The 26,929-nt window shown below is 40.5% G+C and overlaps 1 protein-coding gene across 1 annotated transcript; it reads left to right on the top strand.

The window, feature by feature from the left end:
- The first annotated feature begins 326 nt into the window (after positions 1-326).
- On the top strand, positions 327-25,990 carry MRPS31 (mitochondrial ribosomal protein S31). The gene is made up of 7 exons (XM_060786678.2): positions 327-525; positions 3,496-3,783; positions 4,827-4,982; positions 15,795-15,935; positions 17,215-17,288; positions 19,877-20,020; positions 24,007-25,990. The coding sequence occupies exons 1-7, from the start codon at positions 452-454 to the stop codon at positions 24,264-24,266; spliced, it is 1,137 nt and encodes a 378-aa protein (XP_060642661.2). The 5' UTR covers positions 327-451; the 3' UTR covers positions 24,267-25,990.
- Positions 25,991-26,929: the final 939 nt, after the last annotated feature.

A 26,929-nucleotide genomic window follows, 5' to 3' on the forward strand; every position in this document is an offset into this window, starting at 1 on the left:
GGAGGGCTTCCAGACAGGCCCTATATTCCAGAATCTGATCCCCGGGTTTTTGTTTATCCCAGATTATCAGGCAGTGAGGACTCATATAATCCAGTTTAAAGCAGAAAACCTGGGATCAGATCCTGGGATAAAGGGCCTGTCTGGAAGGGACCTCAAATCGGCTAAGAGGGCGGTTCCAGAGCAGTTTTCCCCAACTTCTGGCCTTCTGGGAGTTTTGGACTTCATCTCCCAGAGTCCCTCACCATTCGTCAAGGCACCTGGAGTGATACGACCTCTCTGGGATAGAGCTTTCCTTTCACTGCGGAACCAAAGTGTCGGGAAGCTGGTTTCTGCCCGGACGGATTGCGCGTGACGGACGCTTACGGCGGAAGTGCCTCATGGAAAGTGGGGGGCGTTTCGTCGGGCGGACAAGCCGGGCTTCTGTGGGTGCCTCGTTGTCTTGAGGCACAGGATGTGGCGGAGGGGCTCCATTGCTGGGCTTCTGGGCCTGGGCCCCCGCGGAAGAGGTGCCCTCTGGCTGGACAGGTACTTGCAACCCCCGAGAGAGAGAGAGAGAAAGTGACAGAGAGGGAGAGAGAGAGAGAGAGGCCCCTTCCACACAGTTGAATAAAATCCCACATTCTCTGCTTTGAACTAGAATATATGGCAGTGAGGATTCAGATAATCAAGGACTCACTGTCCCAAGTTCTAGGTATTCAAAGATAGGATAGTTTAACCCCAATTGTCTAATTCATTGCTTCTTAAACTGTGGCCTGATTCCAAATGGGGGTGCCTTAGCATCATCATCATCATTTTTTGTTGTTGTTCAATCGTTCAGTCGTCTCCGACTCTTCGTGACCTCACGGACCAGCCCACGCCAGAGCTCCCTGTCGGTCGTCACCACCCCCAGCTCCTTCAAGGTCAGTCCAGTCACTTCAAGGATGCCATCCATCCATCTTGCCCTTGGTCGGCCCCTCTTCCTTTTGCCTTCCACTTTCCCCAGCATAATTGTCTTCTCTAGGCTTTCCTGTCTCCTCATGATGTGGCCAAAGTACTTCAACTTTGTCTCTAGTATCTTTCCCTCCAGTGAGCAGCCGGGCTTTATTTCCTGGAGGATGGACTGGTTGGATCTTCTCGCAGTCCAAGGCACTCTCAGAACTTTCCTCCAACACCACAGCTCAAAAGCATCGATCTTCCTTCGCTCAGACTTCCCTAAGGTCCAGCTCTCACATCCGTAGGTGACTACAGGGAATACCATGGCTTTGACTAGGCAGATCTTTGTTGCCAGTGTGATGTCTCTACTCTTTACTATTTTGTCGAGACTGGACATTGCTCTCCTCCCAAGAAGTAAGCGTCTCCTGATTTCCTGGCCACAGTCTGCATCTGCAGTAATCTTTGCGCCTAGAAATACAAAGTCTGTCACGGCTTCTACATTTTCTCCCTCTATTTTCCAGTTGTCAGTCATTCTTGTTGCCATAATCTTGGGTTTTTTTTTTAATGTTTAGCTGCAACCCGGCTTTTGCGCTTTCTTCTTTCACCTTGATTAGAAGGCTCCTCAGCTCCTCCTCGCTTTCATCATCATTATGTTTATTTATACCCCACTTTTTCTCTCCACAAAGGAAACTCTGAAATGGCTTACATTACAAGCATTTCAATAACATTTAAATTCCAATATATAAGCATTGAACTAGAATTAAACATCAATGGTGTTAAAATGAGACCGCAACAGAAGTTATAGTTTACAGTAAGACCTTGATATCTGTAGGTTCCAAAGTCTGTTTATGTTCAAGTCCCATGAAATATAATGGCGTAATGAAATGGTATCTATTATTGTTGTTTATTTGTTCAGTCGCTTCCGACTCTTTGTGACCTCACGGACCAGCCCACTCCACCCCCAGCTCCTTCAAGGTCAAGCCAGTCACTTCAAGGATACCATTCATCAATCTTGCCCTTGGTTGGCCCCTCTTTCTTTTTCCTCCCATTTCCCCCAGCATTATTGCCTTCTCCAAGCCTTCCTGTCTTCTCACACTATGGCCAAAGTATTTCTAATACTTCCCTCCAGTGAGGGAGGGAATACTAATATCCTTCCCTCCATTGAGCAGTCAGGCATTATTTCCTGGAGTATAGACTGGTTTGATCTTCTTGTGGTCCGAGGCACTCTCAGAATTTTCCTCCAACACCACAGTTCAAAAGTGTCTGCTTTCCTTCATTCAGCCTTTCTTATAGTATCCAATTCCATTTTGCTTTTGTGTGTGTGTGTGTGTGTGTGTGTATATATATATATATATATATATATAATACTGTATATGAGTATTTTAAGATATAGATGGCCGAATCCATAGGTGCAGAATCCATGGATATGAAATACCATCTATATACCCATTGTACATAACAGGGGTCCTCAAACCAAGGCCCGGGGGGCCAGATATGGCCCTCCAAAGTCATTTACCTGGCCTTCTCTGTGGGTTAACCTAAATTTGAAATGACTTGAAAGCACACAACAACAACAGCAATCATCCTATCTCATCACCTACACTTCCCACTGAAATACTAATAAGTTTATATTTGTTAAAATTGTTCTTCATTTTAATTATTGTAGGTTTTTTTTGCACTACAAATAAGATATGTGCAGTGTGCATAGGGATTCATTCATGTTTTTTTCAAATTATAATTCGGCCCTCCAACAGTTTGAGGAATTGTGACCTGGCCCTCTGTTTAAAAGGTTTGAGGACCCCTGGTATATAACATAATTCGGTCCCTTTCCTTCCAGGTTGCTTCCAAAAGGTCATTGAGAGCTTGAGCAAACTGATTCCCATTTTTGTCACCTTGTTTTCAGAAATCTTCTATCAATCCTGGAATCTCAGGAAATATATTTTTTGTTTTCTTGTTACTATTAAAAAAAACTCATTACTTACATACTTTTGCATAAGTAGTGACATTCCCAAATAGAAACTACAAACTTGTTTTTACACATTCAGCGCGATACTCACTCCTTCCATCCCACACTTTTCTATTAAAAGGGACAATTCAGTTGTGCATGAACTGTAATATGTATTTGAAGATAGAATTGATTTTCTCTGTGCCACCTTCAAAGACAATTGGAGAGGGAGATGCGATACTTGGCTGAAAATCCTTTGCATTGAAACCTTCATTCCAGAAACTCTCAGATACAGATATTTATGTAATACTGATCAAATGACCAGCCTTCTTTGACTGGTCATTGGCTAGTTAAAACGTGTAGTTAAAACTATTAGAAATCTATTGTCTGGTGAAGTTCAATAAAGATATAGCTCTCTGATAGAAGGCATATACAATACATTTTGAGGCAAGAATATCCTGGAATAAATTACCAGAGATAATTCATAGCAAATTCTACAGAGTGTTGTACACAGTACTGTCTTCATGTTTGCTGTTTGAAAGCAGTCGGGAAACTGGGCTGGACAATAAAACTTAAGTGTGACTAGTATAAACTATGTGTCAGTAACCTCCATATTATTGGTTTTGTTTTTCTTTTAGTAAGGCACATAAATTATTGGGCACCAGCTCTGTCTTTTGTACCAAGGAAGATGAACCATCCAACAGTGTGGATGCAAAGACTTTACCAGACCAGGAGAAGAAGGCAACAGCGACTGCAAAGAAGAATTTGTTAAACATCATTAGTGGAATGCAAGTAGAAATAAGTTCAAAGAAAAAGTTCCAGATACTGAAAGCTCAGAAGACTGAGACCCAAGTGAAGGATTTGCCAAGGAATATGGAGAGTGCAAGTAGCATGTTCCAGAAAGCAACAGAAGAGAAAGCAAAGAGGTAACTTTTTTGTGTGTGCTTTCATGCACCGCTGCTACATGAGTTGCAGTTACTGGATGCTGTATTTGCTTACTTTGAGTGAGGTATCGCAAAGAATGTCCTCAGCTCCCTGAACAAATGCCATCTTTGATAATGCAACAGTGGCATGCCTTGAAAACACTTGTAGCTTTATAGTGTCTTTATCTGTCTCTGACATAGAGTGCTGGTGTCTCATCAAATTACCAATCCCATTATTATTGGACTGTGAGAACAAAAATCTGGTCCACAAACCTCTTTGCTCTTTATTTGTTTTATTTTATTTCCGCTCCTTTTCTCAGAGCTGACCAGCCCCATCCCTTTTTGTACTAATGTTGGAGAGTGGTCCCTGGTCAAAGTGGGCCCTGGTCAAAAAAGGTTGGGAACCACTGGTGTAGACTTGATGCTGCAGTCAATCCTACCTGTGTTGTTTTGTTGAATTCATTTTCAACTTCAGCCTCTTCTTTCTGCCCCTCTGATTTACTTGGCCAGAGTTGCACATTTCCAGACTAGTACCAGTAGTGATAGGGCCCCCTGGTGGCACAGTGGGTTAAGCTGCTGAGCTGCTGAACTTGCTGACCAAAAGGTTGGTGGTTCGAATCCAGGGAGTAGGGTGAATTCCCACTGTTAGCCCCAGATTCTGCCAACCTAGCAGTTCGAAAACATGCAAATGTAAGTAGATAATAGGTACTGCTCTGGTGGGAAGGTAACGACATTCCATTCAGTCATACTGGCCACATGATCTTGGAGGTGTCTCTGGACAATGCTGGCTCTTTGGCTTAGAAATGGAGATGAGCACCACTCACCAGAGTTGGACACGACTAGATTTTATGTCAAGGGGAAACCTTTACCTTATATATGGATGTATTTTACCTTTGCAATGTGAAGATGGTAATCATTCTGTTTAAAATAATCACTGCAATTTTTCTGTGATTCATTTCAAATGGCTGATAAAATGGAAAGAGATGAAGAGTTAAAAAAATGAATGACTGCATTTTGCACCTGTTTATTCCTGTTTCTTCCAACAGCAAGGAACTCAATCCAGAGCTGGTAGCAGCAGCCTCTGCAGTTGCATCTTCGCTGCCTTTTGACAGAAAAAAGACAGTTTCGGAATTGGTTCAGTTGCTGAAGAAGCACAAGGACGTCACTGACACACGCAAAAATGGAGATGCCACTGACATAAGGTTTGTAATTGCAGTGCTGATGGTAGTATTGCACTGTGCAACGTCTTCCACATGTATAGCACAAATTATTACTCTATTTTTAAAAAAATGTGTACTTGACTTCTGTAGCTTATGTTCTCAAAGTCACATGTTCACAGAATGCATTTGCATTCAGCTCATTAGAATAAAAAGCAACCTATTTACCTGTCTTGGTCTCTTCAAAAGAGTTTGAAGAGGCAACTGAGTAGAAAGTAGCAGTTTTGAATGTTGGACAAGGAAACTAAAGTTCAGATCCATGAAAGTCCAAGATGAAACTGAACTCACCCTTAGAAGAAAGCAGTGGCAAACCTCTGAGACCCCTTCCACACAGCTGAATAAAATCCCACATCTGCTTTGAACTGGAATATATGACAGTGTGGACTCAGATAACCCAGTTCAAATAAGATATTGTGGGATTTTCTGCCTTAATATTTTGTGTGAAAAGGCCCTGAATCAAACTTCCAAAAAAAAAAAAAAACCTATGAGAACATCACTATAGGTCTGAATCAATTTGAAGGCACATAATGAAAACAGCAAAACTTTTGTATGTTTGAGGACTGACTGGTTCTGATGTTAAAGAGGAATCTGAAGACTTCTGCATTTTAGGTTCTTTCTTGGGGCACTTCTAGGCCCCTTCTATACTGTAATGTAATCCAGATTATCAAAGTAGATAATCTAGATTATCTGATTTGAACTAGATTATATGAGTCTACACTGTTCATATATTCCAGTTTAGAGCAGATAATCTGGATTTTATATGGCAATGTACTAGGAGCCTTGGACCTTTGCTTTGATGCACTTTGGCTTTATTCTTCAACATCTAAGGCAGTGTTTCCCAGCCTTCCTAATGCCGTGACCCCTTAACACAGTTCCTCACGTTGTGGTGACCCCCCCACCCATAAAATTATTTTTGTTGCTACTTCATAACTGTAATCCTGCAACTGTTATGAATTGTAATGTAAATATCTGATATGCAGGATATACTTTCATTCACTGGACCAAATTTGGCACAAATACCCGATACACCCAAATTTGAATACTGGTGGGATTGAGGGGGGATTGGTTTTGTCGTTTGGGAGTTGTAGTTGCTGGGGTTTATAGTTAACTTCCAATCAAAGAGCATTCTGAACTCCACCAGCAATGGAATTGAACCAATCTTAGCATCCAGAACTCCCACGACTAACAGAAAATACTGGAAGGATTTGGTGGGCATTGACCTTGAGTTTTGGAGTTGTAGTTCACTTACATCCAGAGAGCACTGTCCATTCAAACAATGATAGATCTGGACCAAACTTGGTTCGAATACTCAATATGCTCAAATGTGAACACTAGTGGAGTTTGGGAAAAATAGACCTTGACATTTGAGAGTTGTAGCTACTGAGATTTATAGTTCACCTACAATCAAAGAGCATTATGATAGAATTGGGCAAAACTTCCCACACAGAACCCCCATGCCTTGAAGGAACTAGTTGGTGTGATCTTCCCTCCAACCTCACATGCTCTCCCTCACCCGCATAAGCGCACCAGGCTGCCATGTGCCGAGCACGCCTGCTCTCCTATCAGAAGTCTCAGAAACATCCCCCTCCTTGTTTGAGAGGCTGGCCAGTCACAGCGGAGGGGGGCTTTTGGTGGGAGGATTCACCAACTGTTTCCAAAAAGGTAGAGAAGGACCAGCGAAGAGATCTTCAGCCTTCACTGTCAAAGGAGTTCCTAAGACCATCAGAAATATGTTTTCTGATGGCCTTTGGTGACTCCTCTGAAACCCCCTCATGACCCCCTTAGTGGTCCCAACCCCCAGGTTGAGAAACACTGATCTAAGGGCCTTTCCACACAGCCATATAACCCAGAATACCAAGTCAGAAAATCCCACAATACCTGCTTTGAACTGGGTTATTTTTAGTAGCAATAATAACAATAAAATCAGAACCAATCAGTCCTCAAACATAGTAAAGTTTTGCCATTTTCATTATGTGCCTTCAAATTGACTCAGACCTATAGTGACATTCTCATAGGGATTTTTTTGAAGTTTGATTCAGGGCCCTTTCACACAGAATATCAAGGCAGAAAATCCCACAGTATCTGCTTTGAACTGGGTTATCAGAGTCCACACTGCTGTATATTCCAGTTCAAAGCAGATAATGTGGGATTTTATTCAGCTGAGTGTAAGGGCCTAAGAGAGAAGGCAGACACTGCAACACAATCTGAAAGGGGAGAGAAGACGTTTTCAATCATCAGATCCAAAAATTGCAGAGTTCAGTTGAAGACAAGATCTGGCAATCCTCTCTTGTCTTTTCCCTTGAAGTAGATGATGAATGCAGCACTGTAATAAACCAAGTTTTTCGGCCCTGTTTTATGCTGAACCCCCCCCCCCCCCCCCCCGGCTAATATTCGAGTCAAGTTTATTATTTTACTCTATTATTATTATTATTATTATTATTATTATTATTATTATTACATTTATTATTTTACTCTCTTTATTATTATTGGAAGGTATGGAGGCAATGCAGTTGGTGTGGCAGGAGGGACCTTTCTTTTTCTGTCCCACCACTGCCACCAATAATTATTATGTATTACATCACACCCAAACGGACTGGGCAATGTATGACGATGAGGAGGGTAATTAAGTGGTATAGGTAGCGTAGTTGTGGCTGAGCAAATTAGTTATTGTTTGTTTAAGTATGTATATTTGTGTGAGTGAGGTTGTAATGCTGGTGTGAGGTTTGACTTTTAAAATGTTTGTCTGAGGCACTTTTAAAATATGTAAACCAATACCATAAACTGAATCCTTTTTTCTAGATATTCAGCCGTCTCCCTCTGAGGTAAATCTTCTCTTCAATAACTGGACACAAGTCTTTACTATAATAAACTTGAACAAGGACATATTTATTCAAGGATTCTCAGGCATATAAATCTTAATGGTTACTCAGTATTTCTTAGATGTTGTTACAACTGGCTTCTCTTATCAGTTTCCAATATAACTTGCAGAATGGCTTATCCTTTTACCAGAAAGGCTTGAACTTATTTCATTTCAAAATATTATTTCTTTCCAGTCTCCTGACTGACATTTAAGGCACTGACTAGCCTTTCACTCCCTTCAGCTATCCCACTGAAGTTACAGAGTACCACTAGGGTTCCTTTTCCCTTAGCTTAATAGCTATTTACTAATTCAAACAAGTTCAGTTGACATTCTAAATAACTAGGTTGAAGACTTAAATCCCTTGGTCCAGTTCTAAACTAGCCAGAACCAACTTTCTCTTTGCTCACTGGCCTAAGACTGATTTTTAAAATATCTGCTCCACTCCAGTTAACAGTTAGCTCCACCCCTTTTGGCTCCTACTCTGGATAGATACATTTCTATTGCAAACTACATTGCTATGGCAACGCAGCCAACAAGCAGCTACAGTTTAAACTGGCTTGTCATATATATATATATATTTATTATTTATTTATTTATTTATTTACCTTACTTATATACCGCTGTTCTCAGCCCGAAGGCGACTCACAGCGGTTCACAACAAATACGAACAGCAAAAATTCAGTGCTATAGTATAGAAACAGTTAACAACCTAACACATTACACAATTAATAAACAGTTACTACAATACCCATTCACTGTCGTCTCGTCATCAAAAACATGTTCCAGATTCGTCATCCATTGTTCCATTCCAGTGTTCATTAACCAATCATTGCAATAATTATTTGAACGCCTGCTCAAACAGCCAGGTCTTCACCTTTTTGCGGAATACCATTAGAGATGGTGCTAGTCTAATGTCGGTAGGAAGGGCGTTTCACAGCCGAGGAGCCACCACCGAGAAGGCCCTATCTCTCGTCCCCGCCAGCCGAGCTTGAGAAGCAGGCGGGATCGAGAGCAGGGTCTCCCCGGAAGATCTCAAAGTCCTGGTGGGTTCATAGGCAGAGATGCGGTCAGATAGGTAGCTTGGGCTGGAACCGTTTAGGGCTTTAAAGGCCAACGCCAGCACTTTGAATTCAGCCCGGTAGCAGATCGGTAGCCAGTGGAGTTGGCGCAACAGGGGGGTTGTATGCTCCCTGCGCTTCGCTCCTGTTAAAATCATGGCTGCTGAGCGTTGGACTAGTTGGAGCTTCCGAGCCGTCTTCAAAGGCAACCCCACGTAGAGAGCGTTGCAGTAGTCTAAATGGGATGTAACCAGAGCGTGGACTACCGTGGCCAAGTCAGACTTCCCAAGGTACGGGCGCAGCTGGCGCACAAGCTTTAGCTGTGCAAATGCTCCCCTGGTCACCGCCGAAACCTGGGGTTCCAGGCTCAGCGATGAGTCCAGGGTCACACCCAAGCTGCGAACCTGCGTTTTCAGGGGGAGTGCGGCCCCATCCAACACAGGCTGTAACCCTATGCCCTGTTCGGCCTTGCGACTGACCAGGAGTACCTCTGTCTTGTTTGGATTCAATTTCAATTATTCCTTTAATAAAAATTTACAAAAACTCATATTACAATTAAACAGTTCGTTACAGAAGGATATGTAAGCACATTTACATGGATGAAGGTTAGAATAATGGTTTAATCAGAGTTGGATAGTCTTATCTTAAATTACAGTTTTATGTACATTTTCAAAAACATTTCACTTTCTGAAGCCTCAATTAATGTAGTTTTATTGGTATTTGTTTTTATTTTGAAATTTCCCAGTAGTTGCTGCATTTCCTACCCTTGGCTTATATTTGAGTCAATAACTTATCCCAGTTTTTTGTGGTAAAATTAAATGCCTTGGCATTTATTCGGGTCGGCTGATACTTGAGTATATGCGGTATATTTATTTGTACCCCGTTTTATCTCCTCAAAGGGACTCAAAGCATTAAAATACAATTTAAAATATACAAAATGCAAACATTAAAATAGAATTAAACACAAAATTACAGTTAAAATCCATCAAAACAGTTAAAAGCCACAGACTTGGTGCCTTTTAGGATATTTAGACCTATACCCCAGTTATTACTTTTTGTTAGTACCAAAAACAACAATGCGTCTCAAGGCATGTTAAAGACTAATAGATTTATTACGCCAGACATTACCTGTCTGGAATTTATATTAGCAGTGTCTCTTAACATGATGAAGTCATGTACAGTTTTCATCAGAGTCCAATTACTTTCCTTTCAAAGGTCACTGATAAAAATTATGACTAAATGCCCTGTGCTCTGCTGATTGTTTTCGGTCACTTTATGTTCTTACCAGAACCTTTTATCAGTTTCGCTTTAAACATTTTTTTAATGAGCCCAACAGTAGTTGTATTAATATCATTTTTTTCCAAAGCAAGTACCTTAAATCCTATGCTGGGAGAAAGGAGGGGCATTAAATTAGTAAACAACTAAATAAATAACTGAGCAAGTACACTCTTTTTTTCCTGGGGCAAGTTGTCCCATGTCTTCTTGAAATCAAAGTAGATTACTCTGTTGCATATCCCTCTTGCAAAATCAGTGATCTTTTCCAAATATAAATAAGTAGAATGTTCTTGTATTTCTCAATCGCTTGATTGTCTCTGCCAGTAAATCATGGCCGAGTTACTTCCCTTTGTAGTAATAGAATATCACCTGTGGATGTCACTGTTCTACAAATTTTTCATCCATCAGTTTGTTTACAAGATTTTACTTAATGGAAATAACAACAAAACACAATTTTCGGGTGGAATGCATTTCCTCTCTGTGGAAATTATGAACCCTTTAAAAATATTAAAGGCTTCAGTTTCATTACAGATCAAACAAAATGTAAAATGAACATCTCTTCAAATGTAGAGTTGACCATTACTAGCCCAAGAAATGACACATCCTTCTTTCTTTCCCTCCCTGCGCCCAATAGTAACCTGGGTAAGAAGGGTCTATTGCAGGTCTTGTTGAGTTCCAGCTTCAAGGATCAGACTGTGCTCAAAACGCCAGGCATTTTCTTGACGGAAAGAAGAGCTCTTTCAAGCGAGTTTGCTCTTTTATTAGTGTGGCTGCCAAGGAAAGGAGCATGGCTAGCCACATCATGAAGGAAGTAAACAGTGGCATCTTTGCCAGCTCAATTTCTTTCTGGTTTGCTTGTCACATTGACCGCAAGTGATGAGTAGAGCAGCACTTTGTGTTCTGGCTATTTCCATATCAAAAAATTCAAAAACCAAATGCCTAAGATTTTGAACATCTTTACTTCAGCCATCTGTTTTGGTGGCCTTTTTTGGCACTCATGTATGTAAATTGTGTACTTGTGAGACATGGGCTTTTCCTGCACATTTTCTTTTTCTGTTTATAGTTAAATATAGTAACTATATTTACCCTGGTTGTGCAGCGGGGTAAACCACTGAGTTGCTGAACTTGCTGACCGAAAGGTTGGCAGTTCAAATCTAGGAGTGGGGTGAGCTCCCTCTGTTAGCCCCAGCTTCTGCCAACCTAGCAGTTTGAAAACATGCAAATGTGAGTAGATCAATAGGTACCGCTCCAGTAGGAAGGTAACAGTTCTACATGCAGTTATGCTGGCCACATGACCTTGGAGGTGTCTACGGACAATGCCAGTTCTTTGTCTTAAAAATGGAGATGAGCACCAACCACCAGAGTCGGACACAACTAGACTTATTGTCAGAGGAAACCTTTATCTTTTTATAGTAAACTTTAGGAGATGGTGGATATTTCCCCATTTCCATCACCCATATTTATTTAATGAATATAATATTTATATCCCACCCTACATCAGGGTGGCTTACAAATAGTGTTAATACAGGTTAAACAGGTTGCACATTGTAACAAGCCATAACATAATGAGCAATTCAATAATGTGATAAAAACAGAAACCTAAAACTTAAATGTTATATAATTATAGACATATAAAACAGTCTGTGGGTTGTATTAATGAGATCAAAAGGCCTTGATGCCAACCAAGTTTTAAATTAGCATTTAAATGACTTTAATGTTGATGTCATTCATACTTCCAGAGGGAAAGAATTCCACGGTTGGTGTGCCAGCTGAGAAGGCTTTCACCTTTATCCCTACACATTGAATTGACTTCACTGGGGGGACTAAGGCCCCTTCTACACTGCCATATAATCCAGATTATCAAATCAGATAATCCACAGTATGTGCTTTGAATTGGATTATATGAGTCTACATTGCCATATAATCCAGTTCAAGGCAGAGAATCTGTATTTTATATAGCAGTATAGAAGGGGCCAAAGAGAATGGCTAGACATCGTGCTAACTATCACTGGTACAATCGTGCTGTTTATTTGGATCCAGGATTTGTCTCATAATCTTCCCTGTATTCTAAAGCCCCTTCCACACAACTGAATTAAATCCCACATTATCTGCTTACAACTGGGATATAGGGCAATGTGGACACAGATAACCCAGTTCAAAGCAGATATTGTGGGATTTTCCGCCTTGGTATTCTGGGTTATATGGCTGTATGGAAAAGCCCTTGGTTGTCCTTAAATGCTAGGATTTCTTGGATTACTGCTCTTTCAACCTTTCCACTAATGCCACTGGTTAAATTATGTCTTAAGAGCCAAAATTCATCCTTGTCCATTAAAGACTTTAACTTAGGAACGAGGAACCTTTTCCAGACCAGTTTGGAAAGGATCCAAATGTTCACATTCCAGCAAAATCAAAGCAACCTTGATAGATGGCCATCCAGCCTCTTTTTGAAAGCCTCCAAAGAAGGAGCTTCCACAACACTCCGCAGCAGAGAGTTCCACTGTTGAACAGTTCTTCCGGTCAGGAAGTTCTTAATGTTAAGGTAGAATCTCCTTTCCCTTAATTTAAACCCATTGCTCCGAATCCTAGTTTCCAGGGCAGCAGAAAACTATTGTTGTGTTGATATTGTATATTATGCTTTGGTGGTTTTATCTTGTATATCGTTGTTGATTTTTAGGCTTGTTGTAAACCGTGGTGAGTCACCTGTTAGGCTGAGAAACTGCGGTATACAAGTAAAGTAATTAAATAAATAAATAAATAAATAAAACAAGCTTGCTTCCTCTTCCTTTTGACAGCCTTTCAAATATCTAAACACCCCTGATGTTGATTAGAATTGATAACAGAAGTGACTTGTGGACTAATTGACAATCCTTATTTCAGCTTTAAAATGAGTAGTGAGTAGACGGTAGAAAACCATGGTTGGTTTGTCCTTCTTTCTCCCTGCAGTGACTAAGGGGCTTTTCTGCGTTGTGTGTGGATTGCGTGGAAATGTGTGGTTCAGAATCATATCCAGAGATGCCATTCAGTCTGCAGCCACAGGTCATGTCACACAACCCATTCTCAAGGTTAGGATAGTGTTGTCAGCAGAGTGCCATTGAGTGGAAAGGTTTGTGTGGTGCAGGGCCCATTAAGGCTTGCTGCAATGGAAGGTAAAGCGATTTGCAGGTCTTGCAAGCCTCAGTTCACAGAGAGTTCAAGCCTGAGGCATTATTTGGTTGTCAGACCTGAAGCTTTTGTTTTATAACCCTTGGGAATGTGTTGACTGGGTGCTGGGGACTCACTGTGCTACTAGCCTTGATTCATCTTGATGAAAGTGTAGTAAGAGGTCGCAAGTTAGCTTTTGGTTGTTTTGGTCCAAATTTAGGGAACTTTAGACCCTCCAGATCTTTTGAGTAAACTTCCACCAGTTGAAACAACACTAAACACAGATGATACAGAATTCTGGGAGGTGTAGTCCAAAGAGTAACTTTTCTCAGCTCTGATTGTGCCCTCCACGTTGTTTCTTTTGCAGAAAGGCTGGGCGCTTTGCCTGGCACAGAGTTACTCTTGAGCACATTAGAGATCAGTAGACTTATGCGTCAACACTATGTTGATGCAGCTGTGTTGTCCTTTGGATCCTGTCTCAATTCAGGGACCTCATGCTGGCCTATGAAGCCCTCCCTGGCACATCAAGACTGCTTTTCATCATATGAATGCTCACTCTTTACTTCATCTTTCCAATCTGACGTTTGCAAACAAAACAGACCAAGGCTTCCTCTGTTATGGCCCCAAAACTCAAGGAAGCATGAGTGTTAACATTTGTTCCCACTGACTTTGAGAAAAATGTGGGGAAAAGTCTTTTGTCCTGGTGTGCCTTTCAGGGAGTGGTGGACTGCATTACATTGCAGCAATTTAGGGTTTTTTTAATGTTATATATTAATATGACTATTTAAGTGGTCAATTATTTATGATTTAATTATTTCTAAGCAACCCTAAATTATCAACAGTATAATTTATTTCTTTTGAAAATATCCTTTACACCACTCTTTATCTGGAGAGGTTCCAGAAGCACTTTGAAGATCTGTAGAAAACAGAGGGGTCCTGCTCTACAGCCTATAGTCAAAACGTTACCACCCAAAAAGAAATGGGAAAAATATGGAGAGAGGAAGAGAAAGGGAAACTTAGGAAACCTAGGAAAGGGAAACCTGCCAGACCAATCTGATTTGTTTTTTTTATAGAGTTACAAACTGGGTAGATGTAGCTATCTGAATTTCAGTAAGGCCTTTGACAAGGTCCCCCATGACCTTCTGGCAAACAAACTAGTCAAATGTGGGCTAGGCAAACTATGGTTAGGTGGATCTGTAACTGATTAAGTGAACAAACGCAAAGGGTGTTCACCAATGCTTTCTTTTCATTCTGGAAAGAAGTGATGAGTGGAGTGCCATAAGCAGGGTTCCATCCTGGGCCCTTTCCTGTTCAACGTATTTATTAATGGCTTAAATGAGGAGTTAGAGGGCATAATCATCAAGTTAACAGACAGCACCAAATTGGGAGGTATAGCTAATACCCTAGAAGACAGGAGCAGAATTCAAAACGATCTGAACAGATTAGAGAGATGATTGGCCAAAACTAACAAAATGAAGTTCAAAAGGGACAAATGCAACATACTCCACTTAGGCAGAAAAAAATGAAATGCAAAGATACAGAATGGGGGACGCATGGCTGGACAGTAGTATGTGTGAAAAAGATCTTGGAGTCCTCATGGACAGCAAGTTAAACATGAGCCAGCAATAATAATAATATAATAAAACTTTATTTATACCCACCACCATCTCCCCAAAGGGACTCAGGGTGACTTACATGAGGCATGTCAGGCGGCAGCTAAAAAAGCCAATGGGATTTTGGCCTGCATAAATAGGAGTCTAGTGTCTAGATCCAGAGAAGTCATGCTACCCTTCTATTCTGCCTTGGTCAGACCACATGTGGAATCACACTGTGTCTAGTTCTGTGTCCACTGCAATTGAAGATAAATGTTGACAAGATAGAATGTGTCCACAGGAGGGAGACTAAAACAATCAAGGGTCTGGAGAACAAGCCCTATGAGGAGCAGCTCAAAGAGCTGGGCATGTGTAGCCTACAGAAGAGAAGGCTGAGAGGAGACATGATGAGGGCCATGTATATAGATGTGGGGGAAAGTCATAGGAAAGGAGGGAGCAAGCTTGTTTTCTGCTGCCCTGGAGACTAGGATGTGGAACAATGTCTTCAAACTACAAGAAAGGAGATTCCATCTGAACATTGGGAAGAACTTCCTTACTGTGAGTGCTGTTCAGCAGTGGAACTCTCTACCCTAGAGTGTGGTGGAGGCTCCTTCTTTGGAGGCTTTTATGAAGAGGCTTTGTGTCCATCTGTCAAGTGTGCTTTGAATGCGATTTTCCTTCTTCTTGGCTGTGGGTTTGGACTGGATGGCCCACAATGTCTCTTCCAGCTCTAGGATTCTGTTATTCTAGGTGCATACATAAAAATGTAACATGGACATTATCTTCATCTATGGGGTTAATGAGTACTGTGAAGGAAGAGTCTTCCTGCTCTGTACCAAATATGTATTTTAACAGATATTCTTAATTTTAGCAACATCGTTACGAATATGAAGATTGGAAAAAAGCCATCAACACGGGATGCTTTTAGGGCTTCCAATCAAATTCAGTTTGACGATGACGGGCGAGGTTATACAGTTGATAGAAGTCTTCGTGATTACAGTAAATTCAAAAGGTACTTCTTTTGGTCTTCATTTGCATCTCCCTGCATCATTATTATAATAAAAATGGGGTAGTCATTTATCATTTCACGCATGTAGTGCAAGTTACTTAGGAAAGATTTTGTTGCTTGGGATTCCTACATTATTCATTCTGAGTGCCATTCTCACTTTAGGCCGTCTGCCTGTGTTGAGAAGTGGAACAAGATATTAGCCTTGTCATGTTTTTGAAAAAATAAACAGCTTTTGAAAACTTTAAAAAAAAGCAGTTTCAGAAAAATAAACATCAGGTAACCCTCGGTGTTTAAACAAAGAACACAATCCCATATTGTTATGATGAGCTGCTGTTCAAAATCCAGTATGCAAACTTTTGAGTCCAATATGAGTATTTCTCAGAATGTATATTCAAGAGAAAACGAATAGCTGGAAAATGCTTTTAGGCAGGATGTTGGGTTAGCCCAGAGCTGATGCAGCATAAGAATACAGGGTATAAAGCACTAGAAAAACACTAGAATGTATCACCATTAGTAGTGTAGTCCTGCAGAGATCTTCTATAAGAACCTATTTTGAATAGGAATACATTTGGCTCCCCACTTTTTCAAGTTTTACATTCACAATTTTGATATTACTTCATTGCTGTATTTGCTATTGCTTCCGCTGCTACCCAGCACATGCACAACAACCATAACAACAAACGCCTTCTCTCTAGGCATCACTGAGTCCCTCCAGGGTGATTCTGTGGGCAACTTCTGCTGGAGTTTGACCATAGAATTGCCCTGGAGGACCTAGCATTGCCTAGCATTGCCTACTCAGGTAAAACATAGCATTTCTATTTTTTAATTTATATTTGTAGTTTTCACAGTAGAGAAGTACCCCCCTCAAGGACCTGTGATTTTGCTTTGTAAGACATGCACCAGTCCCACCAAACCAGTGGTTCTCAACCTGTGAGTTCCCAAGTGTTTTGCCTACAACTCCCAGAAATCCCAGCCAGTTTTCCAACTGTTACAATTTCTGGGAGTTGAAGGCCAAAACATTTGGGGACCCACAGGTTGAGGACCACTGCTTTAGTGTATAATAGCCTGTCTTTTTCCCTTTCCTTTCATGGCCCTTATGGCTTGGTAGGTGCATTTAAAAGCATAGGGGAAAGCCTGCTGCAAGCGATCACAGTAAGATTTCCAGTTGGGCTTGGCAGGATTTCATACTTTGCATGGGTATGTGCTGTTCTACTTGATTAATAAGTTGAGAATTAATGGAGTTTTTAATGGTTAAAAGTTTTTTTCTTTCTTTTCTGCCTAGAAAAGGCATATATTCTGGAAAAAGATTCAACATCTTCCCTCCTGCTTCAGAAACAGAAGGAGCACTGGAAAAAGGTTAGTGGAGACGCAAAAGCAAGAAACAAGACAAGAATATAATTTCATAGCATGCAACCAATCCATAATTCTGCAGTAAATCCTTTGGTTGATAAGATGACACACAAGTTTGAAGGTTATCTGTGTGCTGTGTCCATGTAACTAGAAAAGTCAGTTTGTTGGGGCATATTTGGATCCTGGAATCTGGTACAACCGCTACACAATAATTCGATATGCCCTGAAGTTTGAGTGGAAATTTTTAGAAGCCTGGCTTTTAGGTATATGCTTGAAGAGTGCATGAAAACTAGGATTTTATACACTAAGGTTTATTTCTGAAGAAATGTGCTTAATAGTGTTGTATAATAAAAAGAGGGGTGAGGTTAATTAGTCATTGCACATATCTTTGAGCTTAATAATAATAATAATAATAATAATAATAATAATAATAATAATAATTTTTACCCACTTTTTCTCATGGCTCAAGATGGGTTACAGCATTGTTAAACCACATAATCAAAACACATAATCACTTAAAAACACTCCGTAAAATGCACATATTAAAACATATTTCTATATAACTATTCCTTCAATTCTGTTTTAATATTTACTTTTTATATGTTTTTGCTGTATCACTTCTTTAGTTGTTAATTGCCTTGTGTCTCAATCCTGTGTAAATAATAATAATATGTGCAATTACTAACATTAGGAGCTATCTTGTTTATTATACCGAGGGATCTTGATATTTGGTTCCAGGGCTCCATGGATACTAAAATCTTTGCCTGCTCCTGTTATATGCAGTGGCATAGGAAAATGGCATTCTTGATATAAAAAAGCAAACAAATTAGTTCTGGAAAGAACTCGAGGATCTGTGAAATGGTGGTGGGTTACAGCAGAATATGTCTGCATGTAAGTGCTGCAAATTTAAGCCTAGCTTTTTGGAATTTTTTCACCAAATATTTTGAACCATGGTGGATTGAATCAAAGGATGCAGAACCCATGGGTATGAAGGACTGACTGAGTAAAATTACATATTCGAGTTGGTGTCAGAAGTGTATAAAAATGCCCACACTTGGTAGGCAATATGTTTGGTATCTGGGTTGATCAAGAACTCTGCTGTATGCTTTTGCCAAGGAGTTATCTTTGCTTCTCAAGGTGAGTAAAAGTTAGTTGCTGCTCTTCTGGACACAGCCCAGATACTCCATCCCTTCGCTTTCCATTTGTAACCTACTTATGGTCCCTATGCATGCAAGATTTGATATGCATGCAAGATTTGATTTGAGGAGAGTTGTATGAATTAAGACCAATGCAGGTATTTGATGCTCAGGTCAGAGGATAGGGGTTGTGTCTCAGTTGGAGAGTACATGTTTTGTGTGGAAAAGATCCTGCATTTAGTTGATGGCCTCTCCAGATAAGGCTGGGAATGTCTGCAATCCAAACTCCTAAAGCAATGGGTGGTGAAAGCCAGAGAGGAGCTGAAGTTTTTTGGTTAGATGATATGTCAGACATGTGTGTAGTGTATGCTGTGTGTGCTTGCTTATGCTTAAGGAGTTCACAAAATCATTTTTATTTTATTTTATTTATTTACTGACAGTATTTATATTCCGCCCTTCTCACCCCGAAGGGGACTCACGGCTCATCACAGAGTGCACATATACGGCAAACATTCAGTGCCATTTATACACTGACAAGACAGACAATTGTACGTAAATAGAGGTGTATATATAGGCTTTTCCCATCATTGGTTTATTGGAGGCTTGTGCTCGGTTCTGGCCTGGTGGGAGTGCTGTACCTCCCTGCTTTAAGCAGTACCTATTTGTCACATTTTGCTTTCAAACTGCTAGGTAGGCAGAAGCTGGGCTAAAGGCCAGGAGCTTACCCTGACCCGGGCTTCAAACTGTCAACCTTTTGTATTGGCAAGATTTACTGCAGCTGGTGGTTAATCTGCTGTGCTAAAGCTCGGCCTAGAACAAAATTGTCCATACTGCCTTTCTCTCTTCATAGGGGCAAGGTTGGGTTCTCTGATGTAATTATGTAAAATTCTACAGTCACATAGTAATATCATTTGCAATTCTGGGATTTTTCACCCTTAGAATCCCAGATGTAGTTGGAGTGCTAGCCATTCTAAGTGGGCATGCCCAAAGTAGTAATTCAGACAAACCTAAGATTTGGATCCAGTTTTCTAGAGAACTTGATCATTAGATCTAGTGCAGAGGAGATGAACCTGAATCAAAACTCCTCTTCAATGGGAAATCAAGTTAGAGTGCTAATGATTCAGTTTACTAGGCTATGCTCTTTGTTAAATATGATCAACTTAAGCAAACATGACATCAACACATTCCTTCTCACTGATGCCATACCTTTGACTTGCTGTTACAATTTCTTCTTGGGACTGTTGAATGGCACATGAAGAGAAACGGTGATGTGGCAAAAAGAATTGCATGTGTTTCAATACATCGTGCTTAGGATAAGTTTGTTTTGATGATTCTGACAAGTAGGTTTGTGTTGCAGTAGCCAAAAGACATTTCAAGCCTGTTTTTGTGAAAGTTGGCAATCTGATGCCTTGCGAATTGGATATATGTATATATACAAACCTTCACATTTGTTCATAGTGTCAACACCAACACTTTGGGATCTGGAACTTGCCAAAGAAATAGAAGCAATTACTCAGCAACCCCCTCTGAATGCTTTTGAGGAGATGATACAGTGGACAAAAGAAGAGAAACTTTGGGAGTTCCCAATTAACAACGAAGCCGGTAAGAAACATGTCAAAGTCTCCATTCAGTTTTACTTCCTACATTCTGCAGCAGTGGTTCTCAACTTGTGGGTCTCCAGATGTTTTGGCCTTCAGCTCCCAGAAATCCTAACAGCTGGCAAACTGGCTGGGATTTCTGGGATTTGCAGGTCAAAACACCTTGGGACCCACAGGTTGAGAACCACTGATCTATAGCCTATAATACAATAATGTCAGTTTTGGAGTTCACTTAATTGGTTATGAGACTTAGTTTTTGGCTGTTTTCAAGTATTGTTGACTGTTCATCTGTTTTTTAAATAATCAAAACTCAATCCACACCAGCATTAGCCTGGGTTGTATCCAGTTAACTTCCACTAAATGACTGAATCAAAGACCTGTTGCCCAAGCAAAAGCTCTCTCATGAAATCTTAAATTTTTGAGACAGATTTAAAAATCAAAACTGGTACCGAATCTCTTAGTTTGCTCATTTATTCAACGCAATAGCAATTTTAATACATACATGGCTGTGAAGGGATTGGTTGGTTGAGAGAAGAACTGAAAATAAAGTATAGCAAAAAGATATTAATCCAAAAGTTATTGCTCTCAATTAACTGTTATAAGGACGGTTTGAGCTAAATAATTTTGATATGTTGTCAAAGACTTTCATGGCTGGAATCACTGGGTCTAGAACATGGCCATACAGCCTGAAAAACCTACAACAACCCACTAAATAATTTTATCCTTGTTGTTATATTGTATTTTAATTACATTGAATTTTAACATGCAAGATCTTTATGCCAGTTCATTTATGTAGTACTTTTATAATTGGGTTGCTGTGAGTATTTCAGGCTGTATGGCCATGTTCCAGAAGCATTATCTCCTGATCTTCACCCACGTCAATGTCAGACATCCTCAGAGGTTGTGAGGTCTGTTGGAAACTAGGCAAGTGAAGTTTATATATCTGTGGGATGTCCAGAGTGGTAGAAAGAACTCTTGTCTGCTTGAGGAAAGTGTGAATGTTGCAATAGGCCACCTTGATTAGCATTGAATGGCGTTGCTACTTCAAAGCCTGGCTGATTGCCACATGGGGTAATCCGTTGTTGGGAGGTGTTAGCTGGCCCTGATTGTTTTTTGTCTGGGATCCCCCTGCTTTTTAAGTGTTGTTCTTTACTTACTGTCCTGATTTTAGAGTTTTTTAAAATACTAGTAGCCAGATTTTGTTCATTGTCATGAATATATAAACCTCACTTGCATAGTTTCCAACAGACCCCCCCCCCCCACCTCAGGATGCCTGCCATAGATGTGGGTAAAACATCAGAAGAGAATGCTTCTGAAACATGACCATACAACCCGGAAAACTCATAGCAACCCAGTGATACTGGCCATGAAAACCTTTGACAACATATACTTTTATAATGTTTTATACCATAGTGCTTTTATACGGTTTTATATTGTCGGTGTTTATATTGTTTTATATCATTGCCTTTTATATATTGTTTATCTGTGAATGCATATGGTCTGTGCATTAATAAGCAGAATGGCTATTAATACTAAAGCTGAAAAAATCAAATCATGCTTTTATTTTAGTTTTAAAAACACATTTAGGGCATTAAAAAATAACAGACTCAACGCCCTTCATTAAACGCGCCATCTGCTGCATTGAGTTAAAAAAAAAAACCAAAGATTTGCCTACATAAAAAGGCTTTTGCCTACTGGCAGGAAGACAACAAGGAGCGGCCAACAGATCCTCCCATGCGAAGGCTTTTGGCAACTTGGGAGCCACCAAAAAGGCACTCTGGACAAAGTAATGTCTCCATTTGCTCCTAGGGGAATATCCAAGGGCAACAGGCAGAGCTTGGGTGGAAAAGAAAACGAGTAAATGTTCTTTGTTTATAAAACACATTTGTCTTTCCTATGGACTCCAAAAGGCTTTCAGGATGGCTTGCAGATCGCAGAAATGAGACAGGACTCCCATGTAGGGTTGCAGCCTCAACACAAGACAGAAAGAAATGGGATTGGGAAGGAGGAGATGGAATATAAACTCAGGCATTTGATGTATGGTTCTGACATCATGCAGGCAACAATACACTTAGTTTAGCAGATCACAGATTAAAACTGAAGTCTAGCATCTTCTTCCAGTTGGCTGCTATGGTGTGCTGGGCAGGGAATTGGGGTTGTCTGCTTGCCCTGGATCCAGGCCTCATCACCAGATACTGCTTCCTCTCACTCTGATAGCGTTAGTTTGTCCAAGTAGGCAAGGTTTAAGTCCACAAGGCAGAGCAATAGCAGGAAGGTGGGAACAAGCTGGCACAGTCTTGCCTCTTAGTCACTTGTTGACTGCAGCAGTATTGCTTCCTTATGTGCATCTGGCATCACAGATAGACTGTCCTTATTACCCAATATCAGCTCAAAACAAAATGCTTCCAGAGGAACACTGTTCCAATGCTGAGAAATGAACCATCAGGCAATAAATTTGAATCAGCCCACAGACTGATTCACAACCAGTATGTCACGAGTTGATGCAGCATAACAAAACTGAAGTTATCAAAAACCAGTAAGCAAAGTTTATTAGATCAACAATAATTCAAGGGCTCTCCATTAATTGTGGTATCATTAGCTTTCTTGTATGTTAATTCTCAGGAAAAAAAACTGATGTTGTTGTAGGTTTTTTCGGGCTATATGGCCATGTTCTAGAGGCATTCTCTCCTGACGTTTCGCCTGCATCTATGGCAAGCATCCTCAGAGGTAGTGAGGTCTGTTGGAACTAGGAAAAAGGCTTTATATTTCTGTGGAATGAACAGAGTGGGACAAAGGACTCTTGTCTGTTGGAGCTAGGTGTGAATGTTTCAACTTACCACCTTGATTAGCATTTGATGGCCTGGCAGTGCCTGGAGCAATATTTTGTTGAGAGGTGATTAGATGTCCTTGTTTGTTTCCTCTCTGTTGTTTTGCTGTTGTAATTTTAGAGTTTTTTTAATACTGGTAGCCAGATTTTGTTCATTTTCATGCTTTCCTCCTTTCTGTTGAAATTCTTCACATGCTTGTGGATTTCAATGGCTTCTCTGTGTAGTATGACATGGTTGTGAACATAGTCCAGCATTTCTGTGTTCTCAAATAAAATGCTGTGTCCAGGTTGGTTCATCAGGTGCTCTGCTATGGATGACTTCTCTGGTTGAAGTAGTCTGCAGTGCCTTTCATGTTCCTTGATGTGTGTTTGGGCAATGCTGTGTTTGGTGGTTCCTATGTAGACTTGTCCACAGCTGCATGGTATACGGTAGACTCCCGCAGAAGCGAGAGGATCCCTCTTGTCCTTTGCTGAACGTAGCATTTGTTGGATGTTCTTAGTGGGTCTGTAGATAGTTTGTATGTTGTGTTTCCTCATCAGCTTCCCTATGCGGTCAGGGGTTCCCTTGATGTATGGCAAGAACACTTTTCCTCTGAGTGGATCTTTGTCTTATACTCTGGTGGCTTGTTCTTGGTCTTGCAGCTCCTCTGATGTCTGAGGTGGAGTATCCATTGGCCTGTAGAGCCCAGTTTAGGTGGTTCAGTTCATCTTGGAGGAGGTGGGGTTCGCATGAACAAAATCTGGCTACCAGTATTAAAAAACTCTAAAATTAGAACAGCACAACAACACAGAGGAAACAAACAAGGACATTAATCACCTCTCAACAAAAGATTGCTCCAGGCACTGCCAGGCCATCAAATGCTAATCAAGGTGGTCAGTTGAAACATTCACACCTAGCTCTAGTAGACTAGAGTCCTTTGTCCCACCCTGGTCATTCCACAGATATATAAACCCTTTTTCCTAGTTCCAACCTACCTCACTACCTCTGAGGATGCTTGCCATAGATGCAGGCGAAACGTCAGGAGAGAATGCCTCTAGAACATGGCCATATAGCCTGAAAAAACCAACAACCCAGTGATTCCAGCCATGAAAGCCTTTGACAATACATTAAAATAACTGATGTTTTTGCATGTTTTAACATCTCTTGTGGTTGACTTCTTTAGGGCTTGAAGATGATGCTGAATTTTATGAGCATATATTTATGGATAAACATTTGGAAGACTTCCCCAGGGAAGGACCAATCCGCCACTTTATGGAGCTTGTGACTTGTGGACTTTCCAAAAATCCATACCTAAGTGTTAAAGAAAAAGTGGAACACATTGAATGGTTTCGGGATTACTTTAAGGAAAAGGAAGAGTTGCTCAAGGAAATAGAAGCGCATGAAAAGGAAATGTTGATCCAGAGAGAGAACCTATCCAAGTGAAAACTGTTTTGAAAAATAATACTACAGCGGCTCTGTGTAAATGTACCCAGGACAGATACAAAATCCAAATTGGAAAAAAATGACTGTAAAAGGTCTCTCAACAACTATCACTGCTGTTTTAGGAGATGGTGGGGGGTTTATATGTTATATATATGGACATTGGCAAAGGTTTTCTAATATTGTTTTGAGTTTGTTCAAAGAAACATTGTCATTATCTTTTGTTATCTCGGTATAGCCTTTCCCATTTTTTAAAACTTTGTCCAGAATTGAAATGAATCCAACAAAAAGAAGAGAGTTAAAGTGGTATATAAGCAAGCATTGATCATTCTTATTCATGGTTTGCCAAAACTTGATTTTTGAAGATAAACTTTTGTCGTCGTTTGTGTTTTTTTAATCGTGTCAGGAGCAACTTGAGAAACTGCAAGTCGCTTCTGGTGTGAGAGAATTGGCCGTCTGCAAGGACGTTGCCCAGGGGACACCCAAATGTTTTACCATCCTATGAGAAGCTTCTCACTTGTCCCTTCATGAGAAGCTAGAGCTGACAGATGGGAGCTCACCCCACTCCCCAGATTCGAACTGACTACCTTTCTTTCAGCATTCCTGCCAACACAAGGGTTTAACCAGTGCACCGCCGCAACTATATATATGATGAGAATTGCACACATTATTTTCTTTCTCAAATTTTGATGCAGTTCAGTTATCGTAAACTCTCCTGTTTGTGGCTTGATTATTTCTTTCTATAAAATAACCATGGCGAATTTGTTTGTATTGCAAACCGCAAGCAACTTTCCTCTTTTCTTTCCGTATAGTGCTGGTATATAACTTGGTTCATTCCTGGCCATGATAGCTGAGACCTGTAATCTTATTTAGATTTAACTTTGATTGGAGCCCCCGGTGGCGCAGTGGGTTAAACCGCTGAGCTTTTTAACTTGCTGATTGAAAGGTCGGCAGTTCGAATCCGGGGAGTGGGGTGAGCTCCCCCTATTAGCCCCAGCTTCTGCAAACCTAGACGTTCAAAAACATGCAAATATGAGTAGATCAGTAGGTACTGCTCTGACGGGAAGGTAATAGTGCTCCATGCAGTCATGCTGGCCTCATGATCTCATAGGCGTCTACGGACAATGCCAGCTTTTTGGCTTAGAAATGGAGATGAGCACCTCTGCCAGATTCGGACACAACTAGACTAACATCAAGGGGAAACCTTTACGTTTACTTAGTTTATATGTCTTCATCCAGTTAGTCATCCTTCCCAAAAATTGGTTCAGATCCAGTTTGCTCCTAGAACTGATGAAAATAATAAATGCAGCTATTTGATCTCTCTCAGTCGCTTCATATAAATATTAACACTTCTGTGCTAATGAGGTTGCTCTGAGTTCCAACTGCTACTTGAAATATTTATAGATTTTCTTTGGCAAATGTGAATCACTTCATACTCCGTGTCTTTCTCAACAATTAGGCAATCAGTTGTCATTTTCTTCTTTTTTTCATTTGGCCTTTAAAAGTTATTTAAATTACTAAGTTGTCAAGTATCTGGTTTGCGCCAGTGGAAATGATTGGCAAAGTCATTTCTAACCCCAGTAACAACTCACCATAGAAGTGTCAATTTTTTGCCTGTATCATAAATTCCATTTTGTGTGATTATACCATACTGAGAGCACTGATGATGTTATGGTTTTGTATACCCCCCCCCCCTTCCGAATAAAATAAATTCTCATTTTTAAGAAGTAGAGTCTGCTGGCTCCAAAGAATAAATTTAACGTGAGGATTAAATCTGTTTCAAGTATATTTTGACACAGGCATTAACATTCATCCCCACAGTGCAAGCCATGGAACTTTTTTCTCCTTGCTGTTATTTGTATTGTGCTTTTAAGAAAGGGAACTCTTTCAGACAGTGGATCTCCTTTGATCTTTTACTGTGAGCTCCAGACAGCTTTTCTTTTTGTTTTATTTTCATTTCTAAGAATATTACGAGGTTGAAGTTATTATAATAAATTTTTTTTCAGTTTCACTTTTGAACTAGAATTATTATTAAATCAAATCACATTTTTATTTCCAGCTAAGACTTTAAAAAATGCCTTGTGGTGAACGGGGCCGCAGTGGCACAGCAAGTTAAATCTCTAAGCTGCAGAACTTGCTGATTGGAAGGTTGGCGGTTCAAATACGCAGGACGGGGTAAGCTCCCATTGATAGCCCCAGCTTCTGCCAACCTAGCAGTTCAAAAACTTGAAAATGTGAGTAGATCAATAAGTTTTATTTATTTATTTATTTAGTACATTTCTATACCGCCCCTCTCAGTCTTCCAGCGACTCGAGGCGGTTTACAAGGCAAGAATTCAATGCCACTAAGGACATAATTACAATATACAATATAAAAAACACCAGTAACAATAAAATCAAACATTATAATGAAACATACTTCAATCGGTAATCATTAAAACAATGTCCAGTTCCGCCATATAGTTGTTCCATTATTATATCCGTTACTCCCGCTCATATAGCCATGTCTTAAGATTCTTCCGGAATGATAGGAGCGAGGAAGCTGATCTAATATCCCTAGGAAGGGTGTTCCATAGCCGAGGGGCCACCACTGAGAAGGCCCTGTCTCTCGTTCCCGCCAACCGTACTTGTGATGATGGTGGGACCGAGAGCAGGGCCTCTCCAGAT

This window comes from Anolis sagrei, chromosome 1 (assembly GCF_037176765.1).
Source record: "Anolis sagrei isolate rAnoSag1 chromosome 1, rAnoSag1.mat, whole genome shotgun sequence".
Classification (NCBI taxonomy): domain Eukaryota; kingdom Metazoa; phylum Chordata; class Lepidosauria; order Squamata; family Dactyloidae; genus Anolis; species Anolis sagrei.